The sequence below is a fragment of the Solanum stenotomum genome, chromosome 12 (assembly GCF_019186545.1).
Source record: "Solanum stenotomum isolate F172 chromosome 12, ASM1918654v1, whole genome shotgun sequence".
NCBI classification, from domain to species: domain Eukaryota; kingdom Viridiplantae; phylum Streptophyta; class Magnoliopsida; order Solanales; family Solanaceae; genus Solanum; species Solanum stenotomum.
In genome coordinates this window covers 45,786,163-45,812,285 of record NC_064293.1, presented here as the reverse complement: position 1 = coordinate 45,812,285, position 26,123 = coordinate 45,786,163, and the positions used below count along the sequence as shown (strand labels likewise).

Below are 26,123 nucleotides of genomic sequence, written 5' to 3'. Positions count from 1 at the left end.
TATTAAACCACAAAAATGGATCTCTAAATTGTGGATTGTTTGTTTCTTTAACCAAATGAAAAAAAATGTGCTTATCACCGAACACCTAAAAGGGTTTTTTCTATCCCTTCTTTTACTATTAGTTGTTTTCTAGTCTTCGTTGTTGTGTACATCACATTTTTTTCTATCCAGGGGAGTGGTAGGAATAGGATCTGCTAGAAAAAAGAACAAATCCCTTCAAAGGTACAATCTTTATTCCATTTTCCATTAGGAAAATGAAGATTAAAGTAGTTCATCGAAGTGAACCTCCAAATCAAGAACGTGTTTCGGTTTCCTACCCAGATATGCCGAAGAAGGAGGTTTTTGATGAGGAACAGGAAAATCAACAACTTGGAACTCAAGAACCTGAACCTGAGCCTGACTCTGCAATACCCAAGTTGGGGAATGACAATTTGAGTCTTGTTGATACTTCTATTCCAATTGATTCCCTAACCCCATCTACCCAAACTCCAATTTCTTCTTTGCTGGTAGGTACTCTTTTCTCGCTCTTTTGTTATTTGCCTGTCTTGATTTACTGAATTGATGTTGGATCTGGCTTAATGATTTCATCAGGGTAAGAGAAGAAGGAAGCCCAAGGAGATGATCGATCAGATTTCAACAATTCCCTTCAGGAAGAAAAGGGTATTCAAGAAACAGTCTCAATCCAGCAATGTGAGATATACTTCTCTTCGTATCAACTATTTCCTGTCGAACACACAGTTTTCATTAGCAATCAATAACCTATGGATCAGTTGATGTATCGCCAATTTATCCTTCTTGTTTTGCTGATAAAGGTTCAACTAATTGCTATGTTAATTTGCAACTCACTCTGCTGGAAAATGTGATTCTTGTAGCAGTATTTACAACTCCAACTCTTGTTTACAGTTAGGATCTCATCAACTGCAAACCTGTCTAAGCTGATGCGTGAACCTGGGATAGTAATTAACGCAACAACTTAAGAAAACAGGCTGATTTACAATGCAACCTGGCTACCAAAGTTACCTTAAGCAAGCAACCACAACATTTCCCTAAAAATTGTCCCAGATAACACTTAGCTTGGTTCCCTAGCCTTTTATTCCGACTGTTCCACCAGGCCACCCCATCTCCGTGGTCTTTTGTTTCTGTGATGAGTTATTTGGGAACTTCAACAACTGCACTTATGAAAGGACTTATTTCTGTTATAGATTTCTTAATTAGTCCTTCAAGGTTTTTTCTGTGCTTAAATCTGAAGTCAAACTGGTAGTTATTTGGTATTTGTGAATGCAATATGATGTAGAGTTCCTAAAGTAGAAGTGAGCACTCGTCCAACCCCCAGCCGGCAGTCCATCGAATAAGGCCCCTATCCGTATCAACAGGATGAAGTGATGGGAAAGGCTTGCTTTCTTAGAAAAAAGCTTTCTTTATTAAGAGTCCTTTAGAAGTTAAGCTCCTTGAGATAGTAAGATTCACTTAACTTCATACCTCTAAGCTATGGTGACTATCTGATGATAGTCACTTCGCTTTCCTTTTAGAATGAAAAAGGAAAACTGAAAGATTGAGCATCAAAATATATAGACAATGAGCTAATACAGGAGATGAAACTAGTGAAAATAGTTGTGACACCTGAGTACAACATGGACGGAACCAATCAGGGTTGACTCAAAGCTTATTCAAATTCACAGAGAACTTGCATTTTCCAAACTAGGAGTCTAAGATTGGTCTAGGCCTAAGAGTGACTTCAGATTACTCGCATTGGCAAATATTGTTATATAATGGAAATAAAGCCATCTTATAGCTTTGTTGCAAGTTTTTGTCGCGTATAAAGGATATAAACGAAAAGGTACCCAGCAATTGCTAGATACTCCCTAGTCTCCGGTTCATTTTATTTGGTTCAGGTTGGCTTGACGGTAGAAATATTATTAGAGGTTAATTTAGTAAATTAATCTTGTTAATTATGCTTTGAAAATTTAAACTTGACTAATAGTACTTCATATAGTTATTTGATAACCAGTGTAGTATAAGAAGAAAAAAAAATTCTTTTCTTAAAATGGACAAATAAAAAGAGAATCTTAAAAATAACTATGTACAAATAACCAGGTAAACCTGGAGATCTCATTTCTCAAAAGGTGATTGGATTGACTTAAAAGTTGGTCAAATTTATTTTTAAGGTAATTTTTAACTTCTGAAACGTTTGACAAATATTAAAATGAATTAAAATAAGTCACAAAATGACTTAAAATAAGTTAGGAAATGTTTGGCAAGATTAACTTAAAATAAGTTTAAAATTACTTAAAATAAGTTAAAAACCAAAAATAGGTCTTTCTCTATTTTTAATTGACTTAAAAGTCATTTAAATTAGACTTTTTATTTATGTTTTTACTTAAAAACTACTACTTTTTTTTAAGTCAATCCAAACTGAGAGGTACACCTTGATTTCCCCTAGATGTCTCTTCTCCTCTCTTTTTTCCCAAGTAGCTTTTCCTTGGCTGGTTAACCAATCAATTTAACACATGCCCTACTACTATGGCTACTTAGGTTTGAGATTCAAATCATTGTAGCTAAATGATTAGGCAATGCTAGTTACTGTCATAATTTGAATAGATGTAAAGAAATAAGTCATCAATACCCGTTCTGCAGGACCAAATTTAGGTCTACAAGACATCACTAGATAGATAGAAGCAGTTAAGTTCGATAGCATATTGTATAAGACATCCCCTCTACAGACTACAGCATATTGAAGTTCGATAGAAAATGGAATCATTCATCTTGAGCAAAATGTAGAATGATCCAATATCTTATCGACTGAAAAAAATAAGTAATTTACATCATCTCTAATACTCTTTTGGGGAGTACCCTTTAAAAGGAAAAGAAAAACAAAGAAAGTCATGTCTGTACAAGTTTCTAATAGGGAAAATAACTGAAATCGCGCGGAGACAAAAATACAACTGTACTGATCTATAAGAAGCGTTGATTTTACTTGATAGTGAGTTCTGGCGAAGACTGAACAGTCTACACATTAGACCTTTCTTGATGTTGTTAAGATGTCCGTAGGAAGATATTTGAGCGCTTGGAAAATTGTTAGCCTACTTTCTGAAGTCTTTCAACAATGATACTTAATGAACTATCTCTTAAATGATTACGATGGGAGTTCAAGATCACTAATCTATATTTAAAATGTTTAAACAATTTCGAGTGAACCATTTGATCTTGTGGACACTGATCGGGTGGAACTGTTCTTTACAGAACGAGGAACAGATCGCGTGGAACCTTCTCTGGAAATAGTGGAATACTGCATGATCAATGTTTTCACTATCTGTCTGAATTTCCTCCTATAAGTTGGAAACTTAGAAACACTTCTAATCATTCCCACCATCCTGCCAACCAACAGAATAAATGACGACACACAAATCTTGCTTCAACACTGCAAACTTATGATGAAAATATAAACGAAAAGGCTTACCTTCGGCTTATGCCTTCAATTTGAGCTGCTCTGAGAGATTCCTGAGGCGCCACACTTCCATTTTCCCAGGCCTTAAAGCGTTCAGAGTTGCTCTCGAAAAGGACCACTTTCTCTAGGAACCTCATTTCACCGTCTTCTAGGCTCAGGACTCTAATTTGTTCCTTGATGTCACGACCCGATTTCTCGAGTCATGATGGCACCTACTATACCCTACCAGTAGGTAAGCCAACCCGTAACCCAGAACATCAAGCAATGAGCAAAAGGGGCAGAAACTAGCGAAAATAATAATCTAAACAAGGATAACAAAGCGGAAGCAACCCAAAATAAATATATACAGAAATTCCTCCCAGAACCTGGAAGTCACTAGTACAGAGCTATCTAATAAAGAGTACAAGTCCCAAAAGTGGACCACAACAGAGCGTGTCTCAAAGGCAACAAGACTAGCTAAATCAAAAGAAGGAGACAGAACAAACCCCAAAACGCCAAGTGCTCGCCCTCGTCTCCGAATCACAACTGCAAAAGGAGGCTGGAACTAATCACCGCTGGTAACTGGTACTGGGACCTGCATCACGAAATAGATGCAGAGCGTAGCATGAGTACCAACACAACAGGTACTCAGTAGGCATCATAGGCCGACTGAGCAAAAAGGGTAAAAACAATAAGAAAGGATAGAATCTAGACACAGAGAGGTCAAACGGATAAGAAAAGAAAGCACACGAGCATACCAGAAACAAACTAAGTACAACTAGACTAAACCTAACTGGACCCCCATAAGCCCAGAAGGTACACTCGTACACAAGCTTAAATAAAACCTGAACGAACCCCCATAAGCTCGACAGGTACATGGAAAAGCTAAGTCTACTGAGAAAGAAGAAAATCGGGCTCTCAGCCCAAAGTAACTAAGATAATCCATCAGACTCCACCCAGCCAGCAGTGCACTCCCAGCCCAGCTAGAAAGAGTGACCCTAGGGGGCACCCAACCAAACAGTCCACTCCCAGCCCAGCTAGAAAGAGGGACCCGTGAGTGAGGTAGATATCGCGAGTCGTCCTACCATGCAGTCAGCTCCCAGCCCAGCTAGAAAGAGCGACCCGGGGACACCCAGCCAGCAGCACACTCCCAGCCCAGCTAGAAAGAGAGGCCCGGGGGCGATCGCCGATATCACCGAGTCTACCCAGCCAGCGATACGTTCCCAGCCCAGCTAGAAAGAACGACCCCGGGGGTGATGGTATCTCCAATAGGATCCAATCCCGCAACAACCACCGTGGAACGCCGTCCACTCTAAGAAATCACAGAAAAGGGCTCCAAGCCTATACTATCTCAATCCCACGCCTCTAGTGATGCACCAAACCTTCGAGAATGCGCCGGAACCACAGAATGCGAGGGAGAAGATACAGAAGTGCAGCAAGTAGCGATAACGCCTAATCTAAGGCTCAAACTATCAGACTCAAGTCTGCTATTCCAGTCTACAAGGAGCTAAGTCATCCGAACGACGTCGGTAGAAAGTCAAGGCTATCCAGCCCACACGGGTCATAAGTCTAAGGCAATGCTAGCCTAACCTAGACTAAGGACATCATGCTTACGGTTAAGGATGCACAAGGCATACAATACAAAACATACAAGCATACAATAGCATTTAGCACATAGACATGCAACTCTACTAAACCGGATAACATGATACTATACCCGAAATATGGCCAATCGATTCTAACATGAGGTATCTAATCAAAGTAAGATAGTAAACTGGTACCCACCCCCAATTCACTCCAATCAACGTGTTTTTACACAATTAAGCTCAATCTAAAAGAAGGAAAGCCGTAGCCTACCTTAAGGCCAACCGTGCGCTCTCCAAATCACTTTACCGGAGCTTTCCCTTTCCGAACAGTCTCAAAACGCTGCCCCGCTATCAAAAATAGAGTCACAACGTTACTATGGTCATTTAGACACCAAAATCATAACAAACGGAGACGGGTCAATTTTGGAGTCAAAACGGGAATCGTGGGACCCGCACCGAACTGTCCAAATTTGACTCCGTCAAGAGACCCTAAACAGCACTCCAAACTTGTGTTCCAAAATGGAACACAATCCGAGGCTTAAAACACAGCAAAAACCAACAAGCAAGAAAACCCACTTTAAACAACTAATAGAAACCCTACTGCAGCAGTCCAAAATCGAAATAAACGAAAATCAAAAGGTGCCCAGCACTCTTTAAACACTCTACAACGAAGTCACGACAATTCTCAACATGTGGGACTTCGAATCACCCAAAACCGAGCTAAAATGAGTGAGATATGACCAAAACAAAAATTCCAAAAACAAGGACTCGAAAACAGTACAGCAGTCAGGTTTTTCGCGAAATTTACCTCAAACGGGAACCCCAAACCACTATCCGAGCTCACCAACGCGTTGCCCTCGAAAAATCTCACAACTTTGCCTTTTGAATCGCCCAAATCGGACAAAAGATGAGAGAGTTAAGAGAGTTAGAAGTTTTGGAATTGTTGCTGAAAATCTGCATTATATTGCAGATTTTCTGCAATTTTTCCAAAACTAAAAACCCCGACGGGGTACTCCGATCTCGTTCGGAACCCCGTGCACGCAAACGAGATATGCAACCATACCAAATTCGATATTCCAGACTCAACGGCGCAGTCGAAATTTCCATCAGAGGTCATTTCGATAAAAAGTGGGTCCCACTTCCAAAGGCCATTTTAAGCCAAAACCCACAAAAGGGCTCGGAAAGATATCAAAAACCTCGGGACACAAAAGAAGGGTCAATCTAGACCAAACTCAACATTCCGGAGCTAACCGCACTGACGGAATTCTCATCCGAGCGCGTTTACTCAAAATGTTGACCAAAGTCAAACTTAAGCCAAAATTCAAAGGCTAAAACGCCTAATTGCACTGACTCACACTGAAAACCTCGGGAGTCATGTCGACCATGCTACTAGCCTAAAATGACCCTTCCGGAGCTGATGAAATCGTCAGAACTGGATTCCGATGTCATCTTCATGAACTTTTGATCGAAAATGATCGTTCAAGGTTCAAAAGCTCCAAAACACAAAAACTCACACCAAGACCAAACGAACGACCAGGTGACCGAACTGTCAGTCCCAGCAAGTCGTAAATGACTTGGGGTCGCTATAGGAACGCTCTAAACGACACACAGAAGGCAAGACGCAAAAATGACCAAGAGGGTCATTACACTTGAGGACCATGACTGGTTGGAAAAACCAGTCCAATAATCTGTCCTGAGGTCTGTTCAGCTGAGTGATCTCAAGATCCTCTAGAAGGAACGATCCATCTGATCCGGCTTTTATGGAATAAAAGATTATCTGTAGAAATGTATAACATGCTAAACCAACATTGATGACTGCAACATCAACTCCATGTTTTCCCTTCAACCAATCATCCAGGTCGTTGGGGGTTATCACTTTCGCGTCCAATAATTCCTTGCCCCTTATTTCACATGATTTCATCATGTTCTGCCACACCTGTTAATTGTTGTGACATGTCAATTACCCAATTTCATGGTTTACAAGACAAGAAAATTATGATTCTGTGTTGAATTGTGTGACCATCTTATCTAAAAATATGATTTACTTAATTACGTCTTCAAACTACATATAAAGATGTTACTCTAGTAGATCAATTCACATGTTTGTCAGCATTTTGCAAATTAGCCAGAAAAGAACAGAGAAAGACGAGCATACCTGCACCATTTTCACTTCTTGTATTGCCTCGAGTCCGAAGCCAAAAGGGCAAAAAAAATTGTAAAAAATTCCAAAAGGGTACATCATATTTTTTTAAAACCAAAACGGCAAAATCGCTCCTGCCGGAGCGATTTTCCTCTAACACATATTAACGCCGTGTACTCCGTTAAAATAAAATCGCTGCCAGGGCAGCGATTTTTGTCCAATTTTTTGTTCTTTTTTTTTCGCTGGCACAACAGCGATTTTTTAATTCTAATTTTTTTTCCTCCAACTAATATCGCTGCTATGGCAGCGTTTTCATTGAAAAAAAAAAGTTGGCAGCTTTTTTGTAAAAACTTTTTTTTTGGAAAATCGCTTTCCTTAATTTTTTTAATTTTTTTTTGAAAATCTTTTGTTAATTTTTTTTAAAAAGTTTTATGAAAGAACAATTATTTTTTAAAAAAATTGTTGACAGGGAGCCTAATTTCACCCAAAAATTTGGACTCGACGTAGAAATTATCAAAATGAGGCACGAACTTTAATCGGTGTCGAATTAGGCTGCCTTTTCAGCGATTTTTGTTAAAAAAATTATTTTTTAATAAAAACGCTGCCTTGTTTTCAAAACGTAAAAAAAATAAGAAAAACGATTTTTTTTAAAAAAAAATAAAATTGAAGAGAAACGAATTTAAAAAAAAAGAAAAAATTTAACTAAAAAGCTGCCAAGGCAGCAATTTTCAGCCATTTGGTTGCTTTTTTATAGAAGATTCATTATGATTGTCCCCTAATTTTTAAATTTTATTCTGATAAAGTTTTGGCAACCTGAAAGTTCGAGTCTCCACCTTGTAATTCTCTACTCCATTTCCCTTTGTTTTTTGTATAGAAAGGGAAATTAGAAACAAACCTAAAAGGTTGAAAGTCAAGAGAAGCAGGGGAATCACGCAGTTCCTTCAAATACATTGGATAAGAATGATAACACATATCTGCAAAATCTCGAACAGCAGTACAGCTACCTTTTATGGTTCCCCATGTTCCATCCTGTAAATTAACATAATCAAAACAACCTTAAAAAAACAATACTAAACTACAGAACCAAAAACAAGAATTGGTTAGTAATTTCTTACCACAATGCAATGAACAAACTTGTTAAATTCATCGTCATGTCTGAAAGCTTCAAAGGCAGAAACCCAAGGAGCAAAGAAACCATATCCAACTCCCACAAGAACACTACCAGCTAAGCTTAAACACAACCAAATACCAAATAAAACTGGCAAACCGAACAAGAAAGCTACTTTAAGTGGTGCATCAAATCTATTAGTCCTGTTCAATTGTAAACAAATCCACATTAGAAAAAATAAAAAAAAATCAACTTTGGACAACATAAATGAATGGCCTTAAAAAAAAGACATTTACTGGACAAGGGTGTAAATTGTCCAGAAAATATGTGCTGGGAAGAGACATAAAATCACCCCAACATTTCCTATAATAAGTATTAGGCCAGCAATTGGACCCACCAACAAACCTGCAATCAGAAAAATTATGCAATTGAGAACCAGCAACAATAACACAGATCAACAACAACATACCTTACCACTTACAGACCATGATCATAAAATCATACTACATTAGAAAAAATCTTGAAAGGTAAAAAATAAATAAATTAGTACTTACTTTTGAGAGCACCCAAAAATAAAGCAGAGCAAAACGCAAAAACAACATAAACACCCTGGAGCCAAGAATTTACGTTGTTGGTCATGTTCTTTTTTTGTTTGTGTGTGTCAAATAACAGAAACTCAAGAATGAATTATGAAAGAAAATTTTTAAAGAGAGAAGCTAGGCTGGAATTATATTGTGTTGGTCCATGACGTAATTAAGGACGAGTGAGAGTCGAGATTATTTTTTTTGTGAAATTTGGCGTGCCTCTTTTCTTAGTAAATTAGAATATCAATAATTATGCACTCTTCTTACTAGTTTAATTTCTTTCATTAATAATTAAAATAATCCAACTTATTTGAATTGTGCCTGGAAATAAAATACTAATTAGATATGTTAGTCTTCTAGAAACAGAGAGTTAGAAATATTATTTAAAAGCCTCAAAAAGAAAGGTAGCTTCTAGTACTTGATTTCTTCTCTTAATAGTTAATGCACCTTAAGCTTATAGATGCCTATTTTGGAATGATAACGACTTTACAACTTAGATTACAAGAAATATAAAAAAAAATATTAATGGCCTAAGCAAAAAATGAAAAATTAGGGACAAACAAAATATTAAAATGTTGAAACAAAAAAAAACTAATTAAAATAGTAATAAGACGGATAAATTGAAACGGGGCGGTACACGATTTTTTTTTAAAAAGAAAACGTATAATAATTCTTTCATTTATTATTTTAAAAGTATTAAGGTCTTAAAAATGTTGATTGAGTTTTTTGTTCTTCGTTAAAATACTTTACAATAGACAAACATGTCATTTACTATTTTTCTCAAAGTATTATTTTCCTCAAGGTATTATTTAATTATCTTTATAAGATTTAAAATTAAGAAGTCCTAAAATATATGACAGGCGCAAATATATTTTAAAAATTAATGAGTCCTAAAATATATGATAAAAGGTATTAAGAGAATTAATAATTAAGAAATCCTAAAATATATGGTAAAAAGAAAATTTATTTTAAATATGATGCATCATAAAAGATATAAAGCAAAATAAAATCACTTCATGTTAGGAAAAATTAGGAATTTTACCACCATAATATGGCCTAAATTTGGCATAAAAGATGCCACAATTTACTTTTTGGTGTCTAATAACTCAAATACATTTTCCCCCCTAAATATTTGGCATTGTATTGCTAAATATTGAGACCATTTATGTCATTGTTATAAACAAATCATTCATGACCTAATAATTTATTTCAGCTTGTAGTATTGAAATTTGTAAATCCTTGTGATCATAATTATAAATTATCACTTTTCTCAATTTCAATAAATTTGTGATTTATAGCTTCTAAGTCTACATACGTTTACAATGGAGGTACGCTAAATTAGTTATTAAATCTATTATAATATTTACATGCACAAAATCTATCAAAAGGGAAGCACATCTAATCTTTTTTATAAAGGGTACCCTGATGATTCTGTAAAACCACTTATTTTAATGTGACTATTGGAGAAATGAGGGTAGGAAAAGATCCTCTCTTTTTTGGGTTGGGGAAAAATAAGCCACATGTGTTTTATTGTGTATGAAAATAATAGTAGTGATAGTGATGATAAGATAAGATTATGGTTGGATTACGTGTGTGAAGCACAATTAGGAAAGTTTCCGTCCTCCGACGCAGGCTGCCGAAGATGATTAGTCTAAGCCTAGCAGGCTTTAATTTTTGACTCAAACCTATTTTTAAGCTAAAAATATATATATGAAATTAAAACATAACCACTAACCTAAAATAAAGTCCTATTCCAACAATGAACTTTCTTTATCTTAATTGAGTAATTATCAACAAAACCACAATCATTTAACAACTCTCTCAATAGGAAAAATTATACTAATAATTATATATTTTATAAGAATAAGGAATATAGCAAGAGGCACACCAATTTTTTATTTATATATTTTTAATCTTTCATACATATTGTCTTATCACGTGTTTTTTTTTTTATTTTCACTTTATGAAGGAATAAAGAGTAATTGGTCAAACTCTTCAAAGTGTATGCTTCAATTTTTGGTTCAAGCTCCTATATGTATAGAGGAAGAAAAAAGGGGTCCTATATATATATATATATATATACTCAGGTGTTGTAAAAAAAGGGTCCTTTTAAAAGACGTTTCAATCAAATATTTATGCCCAGCATGACTAAACATTTGAATAGACAAATAAGCTACCTAACATGTTCAAGGTTTGTGGAAATACTTGTATGGTAATGAAAGTTTAGTCTGTTGATTGGAAGGAATTTTTGGTCCCTAAGCTACTCTCCTCTCTTTGTGCCAGTTTTAATTGAGGCAACTCTTATTTTTTTCACCATCAACTAAGCTAATTTCAAAAATATATAACATTACTAATCCAATGATTTGTAATGAATAAAGTCACCTGATGAAAATAAGCCCTACCCAAAAAAAGAGTTCACCCGAAAGGACTTAAACTACAATTTATATTTTATTAATTAAAACTATCTTGAATCATTATTGTTATCCATTACACAAAAGATTCACTATATATTCATAACTATTAAAAACTACTATATATATGACGAATAGGTGGTAAATTAGCTTCATCGTATTCACTATAAAAAAAATTTCTTTATATTAAGTTTAGTGTGTCATAGCGGGAGTTGAATTCCAACTTGTTAAAAGAAAAACCCAAAAAAGTGTAGTTGATTGATTCTCTTACCATATGACACTTCCTTTTTTCCTTTTACTTGTCATTTGTCTAAGTATACAAAAAATTTAAAAAGTTTCATTTTACTTGTCTACTTCCAAATTGAGAGACAATTATTATATTTAATAAATTTAAGTCTTATTATTTATATAATTTCTAGAGTGGAAGGCAAAATATAAACTAGATTACATTCCGGGCAGGCATTATAGTTGACTATACAATTTGAAAAGAACTAAAGCTTGGCCCAAGTAAATAGTCAACCCCCATTAATTGTTTTTATAGGTCATTATAGTCTTTTTACCTTAAGCAAAAGAGGGAAAATGCATACACCTGTTTTAGCATGTTGTTTTTGGGGTAATAACAAACTGGATCATTGTAGAAACCAAATCAGGTTTACTGTATTTTTTTAAATTATTATTTTAGAATTGTTTGATAGTTGCGAATCTATTCCATATACCATGAAATATTATGTCCTGATTAGGAATAAGTATTAAAACCTTACTAGTACTTGGCCCAAAATGTAAAATATGGTGGAGTAAATTGTCTTTTGGATTCTACATTGTTGAATGAGGCACTCGATAATAAATGTTACAACTTACGATAACATCCTGTTGCTTTTACACAAAATTAATACCACTAACTACATTATGTTATATGAACTTCACTAAAATATTTACATCATTTATTCAGTGTTTTACTAAACTAGACTGGCAAATAACCGTTTCTCCATTATCAGGATATCCAAGAAATGGTAGTTTTAACAAGTTACACGTGTAAACCAGATGGCTAGAGACTCACACGACAGTATGCCAGTACCCCCACACACAAGCTAGTGTTATTCTTGTTAATAGTGAAAAACGGTTCATGTTTTGTAATCCAGCAAAAGATTATTAAACCACAAAAATGGATCTCTAAATTGTGGATTGTTTGTTTCTTTAACCAAATGAAAAAGAAATGTGCTTATCACCGAACACCGAAAAGGGTTTTTTCTATCCCTTTTTTTACTAGTAGTTGTTTTCTAGTCTTCGTTGTTGTGTACATCATATTTTTTTCTATCCAGGGGAGTGGTAAGAATAGGATCTGCTAGAAAAAAGAACAAATCCCTTCAAAGGTACAATCTTTATTCCATTTTCCATCAGGAAAATGAAGATTAAAGTAGTTCATCGAAGTGAACCCCCAAATCAAGAACGTGTTTCGGTTTCCTACCCAGATATGCCGAAGAAGGAGGTTTTTGATGAGGAACAGGAAAATCAACAACTTGGAACTCAAGAACCTGAACCTGAGCCTGATTCTGCAATACCCAAATTGGGGAATGACAATTTGAGTCTTGTTGATGCTTCTATTCCAATTGATTCCCTAACCCCATCTACCCAAACTCCAATTTCTTCTTTGCTGGTAGGTACTCTTTTCTCGCTCTGTTGTTATTTGCCTGTCTTGATTTACTGAATTGATGTTGGATCTGGCTTAATGATTTCATCAGGGTAAGAGAAGAAGGAAGCCCAAGGAGATGATTGATCAGATTTCAACAATTCCCTTCAGGAAGAAAAGGGTATTCAAGAAACAGTCTCAATCCAGCAATGTGAGATATACTTCTCTTCGTATCAACTATTTCCTGTCGAACACACAGTTTTCATTAGCAATCAATAACCTATGGATCAGTTGATGTATCGCCAATTTATCCTTCTTGTTTTGCTGATAAAGGTTCAACTAATTGCTATGTTAATTTGCAACTCACTCTGCTGGAAAATGTGATTCTTGTAGCAGTATTTACAACTCCAACTCTTGTTTACAGTTAGGATCTCATCAATTGCAAACCTGTCTAAGCTGATGCGTGAACCTGGGATAGTAATTAACGCAACAACTTAAGAAAACAGGCTGATTTACAATGCAACCTGGCTACCAAAGTTACCTTAAGAAAGCAACCACAACATTTCCCTAAAAATTGTCCCAGATAACACTTAGCTTGGTTCCCTAGCCTTTTATTCCGACTGTTCCACCAGGCCACCCCATCTCCGTGGTCTTTTGTTTCTGTGATGAGTTATTTGGGAACTTCAACAACTGCACTTATGAAAGGACTTATTTCTGTTATAGATTTCTTAATTAGTCCTTCAAGGTTTTTTCTGTGCTTAAATCTGAAGTCAAACTGGTAGTTATTTGGTATTTGTGAATGTAATATGATGTAGAGTTCCTAAAGTAGAAGTGAGCACTCGTCCAACCCCCAGCCGGCAGTCCATCGAATAAGGCCCCACGGGTAGTCCCCTATCCATATCAACAGGATGAAGTGATGGGAAATGCTTGCTTTCTTAGAAAAAAACTTTCTTTATTAAGAGTCCTTTAGAAGCTAAGCTCCTTGAGATAGTAAGATTCACTTAACTTCATACCTCTAAGCGATGGTGACTAGGTGATGATAGTCACTTCGCTTTCCTTTTAGAATGAAAAAGGAAAACTGAAAGATTGAGCATAAAAAAATATAGACAATGAGCTATTACAGGAGATGAAACTAGTGAAAATAGTTGTGACAGCTGAGTACAGCATGGATGGAACCAATCAGGGTTGACTCAAAGCTTATTCAAATTCATAGAGAACTTGCATTTTCCAAACTAGGAGTCTAAGATTGGTCTAGGCCTAAGAGTGACTTCAGATTACTCGCATTGGCAAATATTCTATCGGGAGGAAAGGCGCTTTCAGTTGTCTGCCAAGTATTATTTTGAATAACAAAATGTGTTATCATTAGTACACAAAATTTAAGATTTAAATGAAAGGTATAATCTACATTCTACTAAATCTCATGCTGGTTTCGTGTTGCCAAATAACTCATTAGCTTGCGTGGTAGTAATCCCTTTTTCTGGTTATATAAGATATAATCATTTTCCTACCTGTTGCATTCGACATTTAGGCAGTATTTCAGGAGATCTCTTTGGTTATGCTAATTTTAGATTCAGAACATAATTGTGATCTTACCAAATTTCTAACACACTCTACTTTTTGTCACATTCCATGACTGTGTACTTTTACCAAGAAATTATTTTAACATCTCTGTTGCTGTTCCTCTTATCCTTGAGCAGGGAGTAGTTGATGCTGGGCGCAGATCAATTAGGTCAGTCTTTTAGTACAATACATTCTTTGGCTATTCTTGCACAATTGTGAACCTTCGGTATTTGAGAGTGACAGTTATTTGCTTTTATCATGAAGCACCAAACTAGAGAGGGCTACAGCTGATGGGTCTGGAAATGCTACCCAAATGAAATCACCAATCATCATTCGAGCAGAGGAGTTCCTGTTAAGTATTGGAAATGAATATCCCAGCTTCATGAAATTGTTAGTTAGATCACATGTCGGTAGTTGTTTTTGGATGGTAAGTTTTGTCTAAGCGACTTACCTTTTGATTTAGCAAGGTAATTATTTACTTAACCCTCTAATTTTTGTTTATATTGTCCATACAAATAGGGGCTTCCTGTGCCATTCTGCAAGAACCATCTTCCAAGAAAGGACACTCCGGTTATTCTTGAAAGTGAGACTGGAGAAGAGTATGAAATAAAATACATTGCTGAAAAGACTGGACTTAGTGCAGGATGGAGAAAGTATGCTGCTGCTCACAAGTTGGTTGAGGGAGATGTTTTGGTTTTTCAACTTGTCGAGCCTACTAGATTCAAGGTGACACTCCCAAATTTCTTTTCTTAACATGCTTTGACTCGGCTTATTGCAATGGTTGTATGCCATACCGTATTAGTTTATCTACTTGTACTGAAGTGTAGCAGATAACTATGGTTACTTGAGAAGTGGGATCAATTTTCTTTTTCCTGTTTCATGGCATATAAGAATGACGTCATCATGTTAAACCAACTTATCTGCTCATCCATCAAGATTCTGCAACAGGAGTGTGAATTGGTCGGTTTAAAATAGGTCTATTCTCATCCGAAGGCCACATTCTTGGTTAAATCAACAGATTTGGGCAGAATTATGGTTATTGTAGATTAATGCTGGAAAAAGATATTGAATTTGACTCTAGTATGTTTGATATTAATATATATCCTGGGAGACTTTGTTAGAGTTGAGGCTCTTTCAGTTGTAATCTACAAATTTTGAGGTCACCAGTTTTGTGGGATTGTGCTTGGACAGGATGGAAGTAGTTGACAAACTAACAGTTAAGGTGTCCTCTCTATTGTATTTCCTCAAAACAAAGTCAGGGGGGAAGAGGGAAAGTTCTGCCTACATCCTATCCTCCCCAGCCCCACTTGTGGGATTACACTGGGTCTGTTGTTGTTGTAGTAAAGTCGGGGGGGGGGGGGGGGGGGGGGGGGGGGGGGGGGGGGGGGGGGGGGGGGGGGGGGGGGGGGGGGGGGGGGGGGGGGGGGACATTGATCCTACTGCTGGTCAGCATCAACATTATCACAAGTGCAGTAAACTCTATTTTTTCCCTGTGCTGAACTATTCAAGTCCAAAAATGGTAGAGCAGGCATTCTAATCTGTTATAGTTTTGTAAAGAGAACTATCATCATAGTAAGGTTTGCAGGTATCTTGGTAGAGCATGTCTCACATATTTACTTAGCCTATCATGGATCCAGATAGAATATACTATTTGTTGTGGTTCATTTCTTGCTTAGCTGGTTTCCTAGCATTGTACTTCTAGGCATCATGGATAGTGTCTGGAGACTGTCTTATCAACATTACAGTGAGCCCATGTTAGTGCACACCTGCCTCAAACCAAGCATCTATCAAGGTATCTTTTGGAAGGAACAAATATATGGGCAATACTATTGGTAGAAATTCACATGTTTTCATCTTAAACTTATTTGGTCACTTTGGTGCCTATAATTGAGGGCAGGTATGCACTTGTTTTTTTTTACTCGATTAAACATTAATTCCACAAATATTGTGGATTCTTTTTAACATACCAAAAGTAAGAGGATAGCTATTAGTGAGTGCATCCTTTTACTGAAGCAAATGGAAAGGATAGAAAATGTATTTCGCTGTGGATAAACAAATTCATGGCAGTCCCTGAATATAGCAGACTGTTGAAACATGTTGATGGTGGGGATGATTATCGACTTTGTGTGATGGCAGTTAATTGGTGGGGGCACAGAGAATAACAAATACTATTATCTCTGTATCAACACCTGATATTTGCTATATCGCTTGACAGGCAATTTCTGATTGAATTAGGGCTATTGAAAAAGTTGCTTTATATTATATCAACTGTTATCCAGTCAACAGCATGATAAACTCTGTTTCAAGTGATGATAGCTTTTGTCTTAAGCCTGGTGTCAGATATTATATAGGACATCTCAGTAGGAATGCTCACCATGAAGTGAACCAGAAACTTGGAAATTGAAGAAACGGTTTTCTAACTGCAAATGATCTAAACTTCGTTTCTGATTTCATAGGTGTATGTCATAAGAGCAAATGATCTAAAGGAGGTGGATGGTGCTCTTAGCCTTCTAAATTTGGATGCACCTGCCAAGCAAAGTGATGCAGGTCAGTAAATCAATTTTATACCCGAAACATTCTATTCTGTGAAACATGATATAGGTTTTAGTCTTTTGTGGTTCTTCTAAACAACTTGTTTCCAATTTGTTACATGTCAGAGGGAACTATTGGTAATAACATAAAGAAGCGCCAAAAGAAGTCTCTTCCCTTAACTGTTGTGCAAAAGAGGAGACGAAAGGAGGATCTGAGTAAACAACTTGTGCCATTGGAGGCACAGTCGGGAAATGATAGCGATGAGGTTGCTTCAGAAATTTTAGAGGGCTCAAGGTCCTCTGGTCTTGCTGTTAATTTTAGAGACATTAAGAGCCTTGAGGAGTTTCACATTCTGGTGAATGGAGTATGCATAGACTCTGAACTTCCTGAACATATAAGGAGAAAGTACTATGAGTTATGCTGCAGTAAAAATGCTTTTCTTCACGATCGTCTTCTACAAGGTCTTCATTGTAAGTTGGTCGCTGGTATGATTTTTGAAGTCGTCAACATTGCCGATATGGTAAGAGCCTGCAAGCTCACCACCCCACGGAAGGAATTCGATAAATGGGAGAAGTCACTGAAATCTTTTGAACTTCTGGGCATGAATGTTGGATTTTTGAGGACTCGTCTGCGCTGGTTGCTGAGTCTTGCATTTGACTCTGAAGGTGCTTCGGACACCAAGAGGTACTGGGACGCTAAAAAGGAATGGTCTCGAGCTGAAGATGAGATACGGAATCTTGAAATGAAACTTGAGGAACTGAAACAAGCTTCTGGAAAATATGTTGCTGATGTTGAGGCTCTGCAATCAAAAGCTGAGAGCTATGAGCTTATGTTTCAAGGAGAAGTCAATGCTCCATGGTAATCTTATCTATATTATATGTTGTATGCAGCAAATCAGAGGGAACGGTACAAAGGGAGAATGTTGTTAGTTTGTACTTGGTAGAGTAATATCAAGCTAGGAGGGCATGATAATTGTACTTTTTCGATTGCTAAATTCTGCTGCTATTGTTATTTAAGCCTAAAGACCTAGCTAAAAAAATTCATGGACTGGTGTCTGGTGTGTACAAGTAGTCTATATTCTAAGTCACTGTTTCAAAATTTTCTTGTTAGATGAGGGGAAAAAAATTGCTCTCTTCAACTTTAGATCAAATATACTTGAATCGAGGGTATTTCAGAAGCAACTATTTGTAAGGGTATGGTCTGTATGCACTACCTTCTCTATATCCCATTTATGGGATTACATTGGGTAATGAAATTGTCAAATTCAGTCACTTTAAACTGAGAAATATTCATTTAGAACTTTGTTGCTACCAAAATCAGGGAAACCATCTTTTGATGTTTTAGTCTAAAAGAAGTGATCAATTTTTATTTATTTATTTTGAACTTTTTTTAATTATAAATTTTACTGATAATCAAAGCATCATTTTTGCTGTTCATTTGATTTTGGAAAAGCTTCCAAATAGTAAATAAACAAGTTTTTTGGTACTATAGTTGAAAGTGAAGTGAGAGGGTATCAAGTATAGGAATAGGAAGCTTCTTTGCAAAATGGGCCAAGTACGTTTTGACCGGCAGCTCCCACGCTATGGACATTATAATTATTAATTATTTATATGTATGCATATTGTCACTTGTATATTCAAATACACATTTATCAATTCTCATGACTCAGATTCAGATTGGTAAAAGTGAAGTCTCTTTTGGAGTTTTGTGCTTCTTCCTCATCCAGCCTGTCATTTTGACCCCTTAACTTTCATTTCTAATTATTAATTACTAGTTTTTTACTAATACCAAAATATACAAATATAGTACTCTAGTTGAAGAACAAGAAGGAAATAAAGAATAATATGTCATGTACCTTAGTACTACTAGTATTTTGCAGTTGAACTTTGCAAGTCCCTTACAAAAACAAATGATTGACATGAATTTTTTTTATCATAATAATATTAATTAATGTTGGTCTTAGGAAAATGATTTGAACAAAATATTAAACATTGAAAAGAAATAAGTATATGATTTCGTCTTGATATGCCATAAGTAAAATAACAAAATATTTTTAATATAACAGACAAATAAAAGTTATGCTTGCTCATCCTGGTCGCCTTCTCAATCATTTTTATAGCCGAAATGCCCCTTATAGCTGTCATTTCATCTGAGAAATTATACGAGCTAGAGATATTCCAACAATGGTCTCCCAAATTGTACATATTTAACAATTGATGATTCAATACAAAAAAAAAGAAAAAAAAGGAACACAATAGCTCTAAAAGATAGTACTAGTAGAAAATGATAAGAATTGAACTCCAAACACTTGTACACAAAACAAATCAGAATCTATGTTGATTCAATTCTCCCAAACTTAAAAAAAAACTAAAAAGCATACCCCAAAATACCTTGTAGTTTCAATTAAAACGAAAGTCCATATCTCTTCCACTACCAGACCCATTGTACACTTCCTGAAAATTATAAACAAAACACTCATATCATATCAAAAGACTCGATTTTTACTAGACATAAAACTAATTTATTTTTGCATAAATAAATAAAACGTACCTTGGTAGAATGAGGCAGGTCTTGAGGCCTTTTTTCATCATTTTTCTTAGAGCCAAGATTAGATTTTTTGAGGCCTAATAAACCTTTCCACCTAGTAGAACTTTTGGGTATCCTCAAAGTAAAATCATCATCGTTGTCGTCATTGAGAAGTTCATCTCGAATAGTAGTAGTAGTAGTAGTAGTTTTGTGAGTGTCTTTAAAAGGCAACAATCTGCCTTTAGAGAAAAGTTCATCAGCAGTAAGCATGCTATAATTAGTGACGGAGAATTCAAAGTCAGAGGAAACAGGGGAATCCCTCCTCTCATTTTTGATCAAGTGTTGAGAAGAATTAGTTGAAGAATCAATGAAGTCATTTGAGAAAGAGATTCTAGGACTCATTGAATAAAGTTTGTTGTTGTTTTGGTCATCAGATGAGTTATTTTTGTTGTACATTTCTAAGCATGCCATGAAGAAGAGTGACTATTTACTCTCTTAACAAAACATAACATAGTGAGTAGTGTGTGTGAGTTGGTATTGCAAAATAAGAGCCCAACCAGCCTTGGCCACAACCTCTCACTACTACCAATTGTTGCTTCCTAAGGGGACCCTCTTTTTCGCAGTTAATACCCACCACTACATGTCTCTATTTATATATATCATCATTCAGGAGTATAGGCCCTGCGATCTTGGAGTCGCAAGAAAAAAGTGGTAGATTTTTAGATCATTTTGAAAAAATTGATTTAAATGATGTTTTCATACAATTTTTTTATTTTTAATAATAAAAAATTAGATGATACATTATATAAAAGTCATTATGCAAATTACAGTCATATCTACATCACAATAAAGTACAATTAAAATAATTAGCTTTCGTATTTCACACATTACAGTACAACATAATCATATGAAAATAACGGTTAGTTCAATCTTCTTGTAAGTTGTAAATTATTGAATTAATTTTCTCCTGATCATATTTACGAATCTTGTGAAAACAAGATTAAGCAAGTAAGACACTTTTGTTGGATAAATCATGTTTTTCAAAGTAGTCGGAGTCATAAATAGATAAAAGTAATTATGAAATATACAAATTTGAGGTAAATTTTAAAAGAACTCAACAGCTATATTTTGGCTTTAAAAAAAAGTTTGTCGTTTTTTATTTATAGAATTTGGATTTTTTTTTGCGCAAAAAATAAATCAAAATTAAACAAATTCCCACTCCCTAGCTAGCAATGATATTTCGTAGGGTCCGTTAAATAGTAACCAATTGAATTCAAAATCGCGGAAGAATCACATTTATGTTGAAAGAGGAGAGGGTCTTTTTTTCTTACCCTTTATGCATTGAATATTTGAAATTTATTTGCTACACTAATCAACATCCGAGCAAACACCCATTGGTGAATAGTAATAATTTGGAATAGATTCATTTAAGAAGAAAATACTATCTGATAACAAGTTTTTATTCTCCTAGTTCGAATTCAAAATCTTTGAGAGTGATAATAATTTTTTTTTCATAGTTTAAATTCAAAATCTTTGAGGATAAATGGATCATATCCATATTATAAAAAGAGAATTGTTATTTATTTATTTTTGCTAAAGAACACATTCTCATCAATATCTAATTTTAAGGGCTACTGACATAATAGTCCTACACGAATGACCACGGTGAAAAAAAATAATGTGGCAGGAGGATAGTTAGTACAATTATATTTTGACAAAATACCAGTCACACTTTGACTATATGGTGGATGTACATGGACGTCAAATCAAAGATGGTGACGCTTTTTGGCATGTCGTGTTAGTTTGGAATTGAGCTATAAATGTACCAGTGTTTGCTCTGATTTTTGGGAAAACACTTCCGCAATTCCGTACTAAGGAGATTTGAATTCGAGACACTTTGATAATGAATGAATAAATACTTGTCACTCTACCACACCTCTTGTTGGTATGAGTGTTTAATTTGCTATGATTTGATCATTTAATATAAATGACGAAATTAGTTATCTCGTATAAAAGATGAAATAATTAATCTAGTAAAATATCTCACCATCGTATCAAACGACCCCTAAATCTTGGATAGAATCTGATGGGGAAGGAAGGCAAATTGTCACTTCATTATGTTTTTTCACTGAGTGCCCCTTCCTTGGAGGTTTTCTGGACATTTCTTTTTCATTATCTTTTCTCTTCGACGTGCCGTTGTATAGTGTTCTGTGCATTCATTCCCGAAATCATTTCTTTGATTGGGATATAAAAAGTTGGAAAATAATTTCGGCTTTTAAGTGCCCATCCATGTATATGTCCAAATTCAATTGGAGCTTATAAAAGGACAAGAAAAACTTGACAGAAATTTTGACCATATTTAGTACTCCATCATATATATTCAAATTTAGGTTGTGGATTCATACAATGCATAGTTTAAATATGAAAAGATTAGGATATACTCACTCCCTCTAGTTCATAATATACGATATTTTTAGTTTTCTATTATTCTAAAATAACTTCTTCTTTTTTAAATATACTAACTAGGAAGGTGTTATTGTTTTAATTTTTAAATTTATTCTTATTTTGAGAAGTTGATTTTTACAACAATAACACACCTAATGTAATTTTATAAGTGGGATCTGGTGAGGATAGAGTGTATTCTGATCTTATTCTTATTTCGTGGAGGTAGAAAAAGTGACTTTTGAAAGACCTGCGACTTAAGTAACACATATCAAAATATATATTTTTTAAATAATACAAAGGACATAACAAATAACAAGAAAAACCATTACATAGTATTCATAAAAGAAGGAACAACTAAAACAGTTAAATAGTGTAAACATCGAAGCATAAAAAACAATAGGTAGTAACAGAAATAGTAGGACAAAAAACTACGAGAATAATATTATTACTAATGATATGAAAGGCGAAACAGGTACAATTCACCAAACTATTACCAAGCCTATTTGAACGCTCAACTACCTTATTCTAATCTTCTATATATCCTAATATGTGACCATCATATTTTTTTAATCTAAAGTCATGCCCTTAGTACATTGAAGATGTGTCATGTGTCCTATCTAACTGTCCCTCCTCAATATTTTCGATCTACCTCTACCTTTTCTTAAACTCCACCATAGACAACCTCTCATACCGACTCACTAGGACATTACACATTTTTTCTTTACATGTCTGAATCATCTTAGTCTCGCTTCTTTACCTTGTCTACCTCGGTGGCTACTCCCACTTTATTCCTAATATCTTTATTCCTAAATTTTGTAAGAAGTAGGTTCAAAGTAAAAACTTCAAGTAGTATGTAATATGGACGTTTTCTTGTCTTATTAATATAGTGGCTTGGAATGACATTTCGTATTCATTATCTCTTGGACGTGCCGTTATATAGTGTTCCGTGCATTCATTCCCTAAAATCAATTCTTTCATCATTTCGGCTTTTAAGTGCCCATCCAGTGTGTGTGTCAAAAATCCAATTTTAGCTTTTAATGAGACAAGAGAAATAGGCAGTAATTTTGACCATATTTAATACACATCAAAACATTCAAACTTGTGTTGTCGATTCCATAAAATACTCCCAAAGTTTAATATTAGTCATCCATTGTACTATTCTGATATGTTTAATAATACTTATTCACTTTATAAAATTAATAAATAATTATATATTTGGGGGTCGTTTGGTAGAGTGTATAAGAATAATGTTAAATAGAGTGTAGTAGTAATGTCTGCATTAGCAATGCAAGTATTAGTTATGCTTGCATTAATTATACATAGATTATTTTACGGCAAAGGGTCAAATATACCGCTTTATTATAGGAAATAGTTTAAATATACTCCTAGTTATGCTTTCGGGCTAAATATACCCCTCTCGTTATACTTTTGGGCTAAATATACCCTTATGACTAACAGAGGACACGTGGGCAACTGAGATTAACGAACTATTTAATTTAAAATAAATCAAATTCGAATATGAACCCCCCCCCCCCCAATAACTTAACCCGAAAATAAAGTGAAGAAGATGAAGATGTTAATTGTGATTTTGTGTGCTCTTTTTATTGGATTTGTTGCCTTGCGGATGATGAAGTGATGAATTAGTGAATTTGTGTAATGTTAGGTGAAGTCTCTTGATTTTTTTGTAATGTACTATTGATAATCAAGTTCAACTCACGGTAATTTTCCCCTGTTATGTTGGTTGTAATTTCAAAAATATAATTATCATTGATTAGCTTGCTGTAACACCAAGTGTTCTTTGAAAATATTATAAAAGAATATGAGTTCATATAGTTCTTTGTTGTAATACTTGTGCACGATATAGTTGTGTTGGCAACATTTATTTAATAGCTAAGGTGCAACAACTATTTTCATCAACACGAAGCCACATATTTGCCCAAAAATCTAAACTTAATAATACAGCAACAACGCAGCAGTACACCACTCCTAAAATGAAATGTAAATAACAAACTAACTAATCTAGACAAAAAACAAGTACAACACTCCAAAATTATGGTGCTGCATATCGTACTAGACTTCTCTTGGCAAGACGAGTTCTCAAAAAACTCGAAATAGATGAGGAGTATATATCAAGGGAACCCTAAGGCCAGTGAAGAGGATTACTCAGTCGAATCTGCTAACTAACTAACACAACAACATTTCACCTTAAAATATATTAACAAATGGTAAAAAATGTAGCAAGAGTTTGGCTAAAAAATGGCAACCTACTAGCAGTAGTTCCATCCATATGTGGCAGCACAAGAGGCGGGTTAAGTATTAGGGCGGGGCGGGTTATATCTAAATTTGATTTATTTTAAATTGAATAGTTTATTTAATCTCAGTCGTTCACGTGTCATCTGTTAGTCATAAGGGTATATTTAGCCCAAAAGTATAACATGAGGGGTATATCTATCCCGAAAATATAACTAGGGGTATATTTAAACTATTTCCTATAGTAGAGGGGTATATTTGTCCCTTTGCCGTTATTTTTATGCATCGTTTGGTTTGATGCATAAAAAAATGGCATAATATATAAACATGATCACCATTAACTTGGCTTCAACGGACAACTATGTCTTCCAACTTTAAGTGTGCACAAGTATACACTTAAACTTGTATAAAATTGAACAAGTGGACACAATTGTCCTACGTGGCATAATACATGCAGGATGCCACGTATGACACAAAATTGTCATGTAGGGTGCCATGTAGGACGAATGTGTCTATTTATTCAATTTTATGCAAGTTTAAGTGTCTACTTGTGCACATCCAAAGTTAAAGGTCATAATTGCCAGCTGACTCCAAGTTAATGGTCATGTTTATGTATTATGCCTAAAAAAATCGTATGCATTGCATAAAAAATTTAATTTACAAAGATACCCTCCTCTATTATAGTGAAAAAGATGTAAAAAAGGTTTTGAGAGGCAATTGGGTCTTTGATCATGCTAATGCATGCATTAAAACCATTGCATTGCTAATACCTAGAAATTCATGGTATTAGCAAATAGCAATATACATCTTAATACACTATAGAGTTAGTTGTACAGAAGTTGGAAAAGAGTACCAAACAAGGTACTAGTAATACACAAGACTAATACATGTATTATTTTTTCTAATACACTCAACCAAACGACCTCTTAGTTTCTAATACACCCTTATTTTCTTATATTTTTTAAAATATTGTATTTATTATATTCAAAGGATGAAATAGTAAATTTTTAAGAAACGTACAAAGTCAATAGTAAACAAATATTGTTGAACGGAGAAAATATTGTAAAAAGATTAGGATATACACAAAGTGAAAAGGTAAAAGGTGGGGTCTTTGGCAGGAAATATATGAATCTAAAAAGATTCAAAGACAAGAGTAAATGGTAATAATAAATTGGGGATGGGACATTGGGTTTGTGAATAGCTTGAAAATGTTTTAAATGCAAATATTACTTACGTGAAAGGGGAGGTTGGCTTTTGCTTGCAGAAATGTTGCAGAAAGATGCTGTAGTGCAGATGCCATCCATGGGCTAATATGGTTGACTCATCTTTGACTTGTATTTTATTAATACTAAAACACTAATGAATGAGCTGGCTAGGGGACCACGTGATCTTGATCTCTATAACCCCATTAAATTACACTTTTAAGGTGTAGGATTAATGTAAGGATGAGTTTATCTCATATTTGATTGAGATAAAATTACGAAATAACTTATTCTTAAGTATACGAACCCTTAATCTTTTATTGATCTTAGGCAATACTTTTTCTTTAGGTTGAGTCAAGGTAAAAATACAGTTTTTTTAAATATAAGATAGGATGCGCTAGTAAGAAGGCGCAAGAGGTAAGCTGTAGCAGATATTAAGAGAGGTAGTGATGGGTCCAAGAAGAACTAAGAGAAGTGATTAGGCAAAATATGACATAACTTTAAGGATTGAGCTAGCTTCCTCCTTTTATCTTGTCATTTTAGTAGTAGTAGTAGTATTTAGTTATTGAGTAGTCGTTCTTATTGTTTGATTTGTATTAATTATTATTTGTTGTTGTATTTGCTTCGTATCTTACTAACCTTTCTTGTGATCCGAGAATTTATCAATTTGTATATACCCTACTTGTGTAATTAAATCGGAAATATAATTAATTGTATTTTGTTCATAG

General features: G+C 34.9%; 3 protein-coding genes and 1 long non-coding RNA gene across 5 annotated transcripts; 1 reads left to right on the top strand and 3 right to left on the bottom strand.

Annotated features, from left to right (window-relative positions):
- LOC125847899 (B3 domain-containing protein Os01g0234100-like) lies at positions 1-18,081 on the top strand. Of its 2 annotated transcripts, XM_049527623.1 has the most exons (8): positions 1-222; positions 12,624-12,907; positions 12,993-13,091; positions 14,578-14,609; positions 14,705-14,867; positions 14,960-15,166; positions 16,897-16,987; positions 17,098-18,081. In XM_049527623.1, the coding sequence occupies exons 2-8, from the start codon at positions 12,656-12,658 to the stop codon at positions 17,832-17,834; spliced, it is 1,581 nt and encodes a 526-aa protein (XP_049383580.1). In that variant the 5' UTR covers positions 1-222; positions 12,624-12,655; the 3' UTR covers positions 17,835-18,081. The 2 variants fall into 2 exon arrangements, with proteins under 2 accessions (XP_049383580.1, XP_049383579.1); XM_049527622.1 differs by lacking the exon at positions 1-222 and having other exon boundaries at positions 12,499-12,907.
- On the bottom strand, positions 3,135-8,955 carry LOC125847463 (uncharacterized membrane protein At3g27390-like). The gene is made up of 8 exons (XM_049527079.1): positions 8,813-8,955; positions 8,555-8,663; positions 8,266-8,461; positions 7,964-8,179; positions 7,166-7,192; positions 6,665-6,946; positions 3,458-3,624; positions 3,135-3,371 (listed from the first exon to the last, which is right to left on the bottom strand). The coding sequence occupies exons 1-8, from the start codon at positions 8,895-8,897 to the stop codon at positions 3,176-3,178; spliced, it is 1,278 nt and encodes a 425-aa protein (XP_049383036.1). The 5' UTR covers positions 8,898-8,955; the 3' UTR covers positions 3,135-3,175.
- On the bottom strand, positions 3,810-5,946 carry LOC125847916 (uncharacterized). The gene is made up of 3 exons (XR_007444475.1): positions 5,819-5,946; positions 5,282-5,358; positions 3,810-4,019 (listed from the first exon to the last, which is right to left on the bottom strand). It is a non-coding gene; the product is annotated as an uncharacterized LOC125847916 (long non-coding RNA).
- A 1,152-nt stretch (positions 18,082-19,233) lies between the features above and the next one.
- On the bottom strand, positions 19,234-20,113 carry LOC125847911 (uncharacterized). The gene is made up of 2 exons (XM_049527637.1): positions 19,523-20,113; positions 19,234-19,425 (listed from the first exon to the last, which is right to left on the bottom strand). The coding sequence occupies exons 1-2, from the start codon at positions 19,967-19,969 to the stop codon at positions 19,372-19,374; spliced, it is 501 nt and encodes a 166-aa protein (XP_049383594.1). The 5' UTR covers positions 19,970-20,113; the 3' UTR covers positions 19,234-19,371.
- Positions 20,114-26,123: the final 6,010 nt, after the last annotated feature.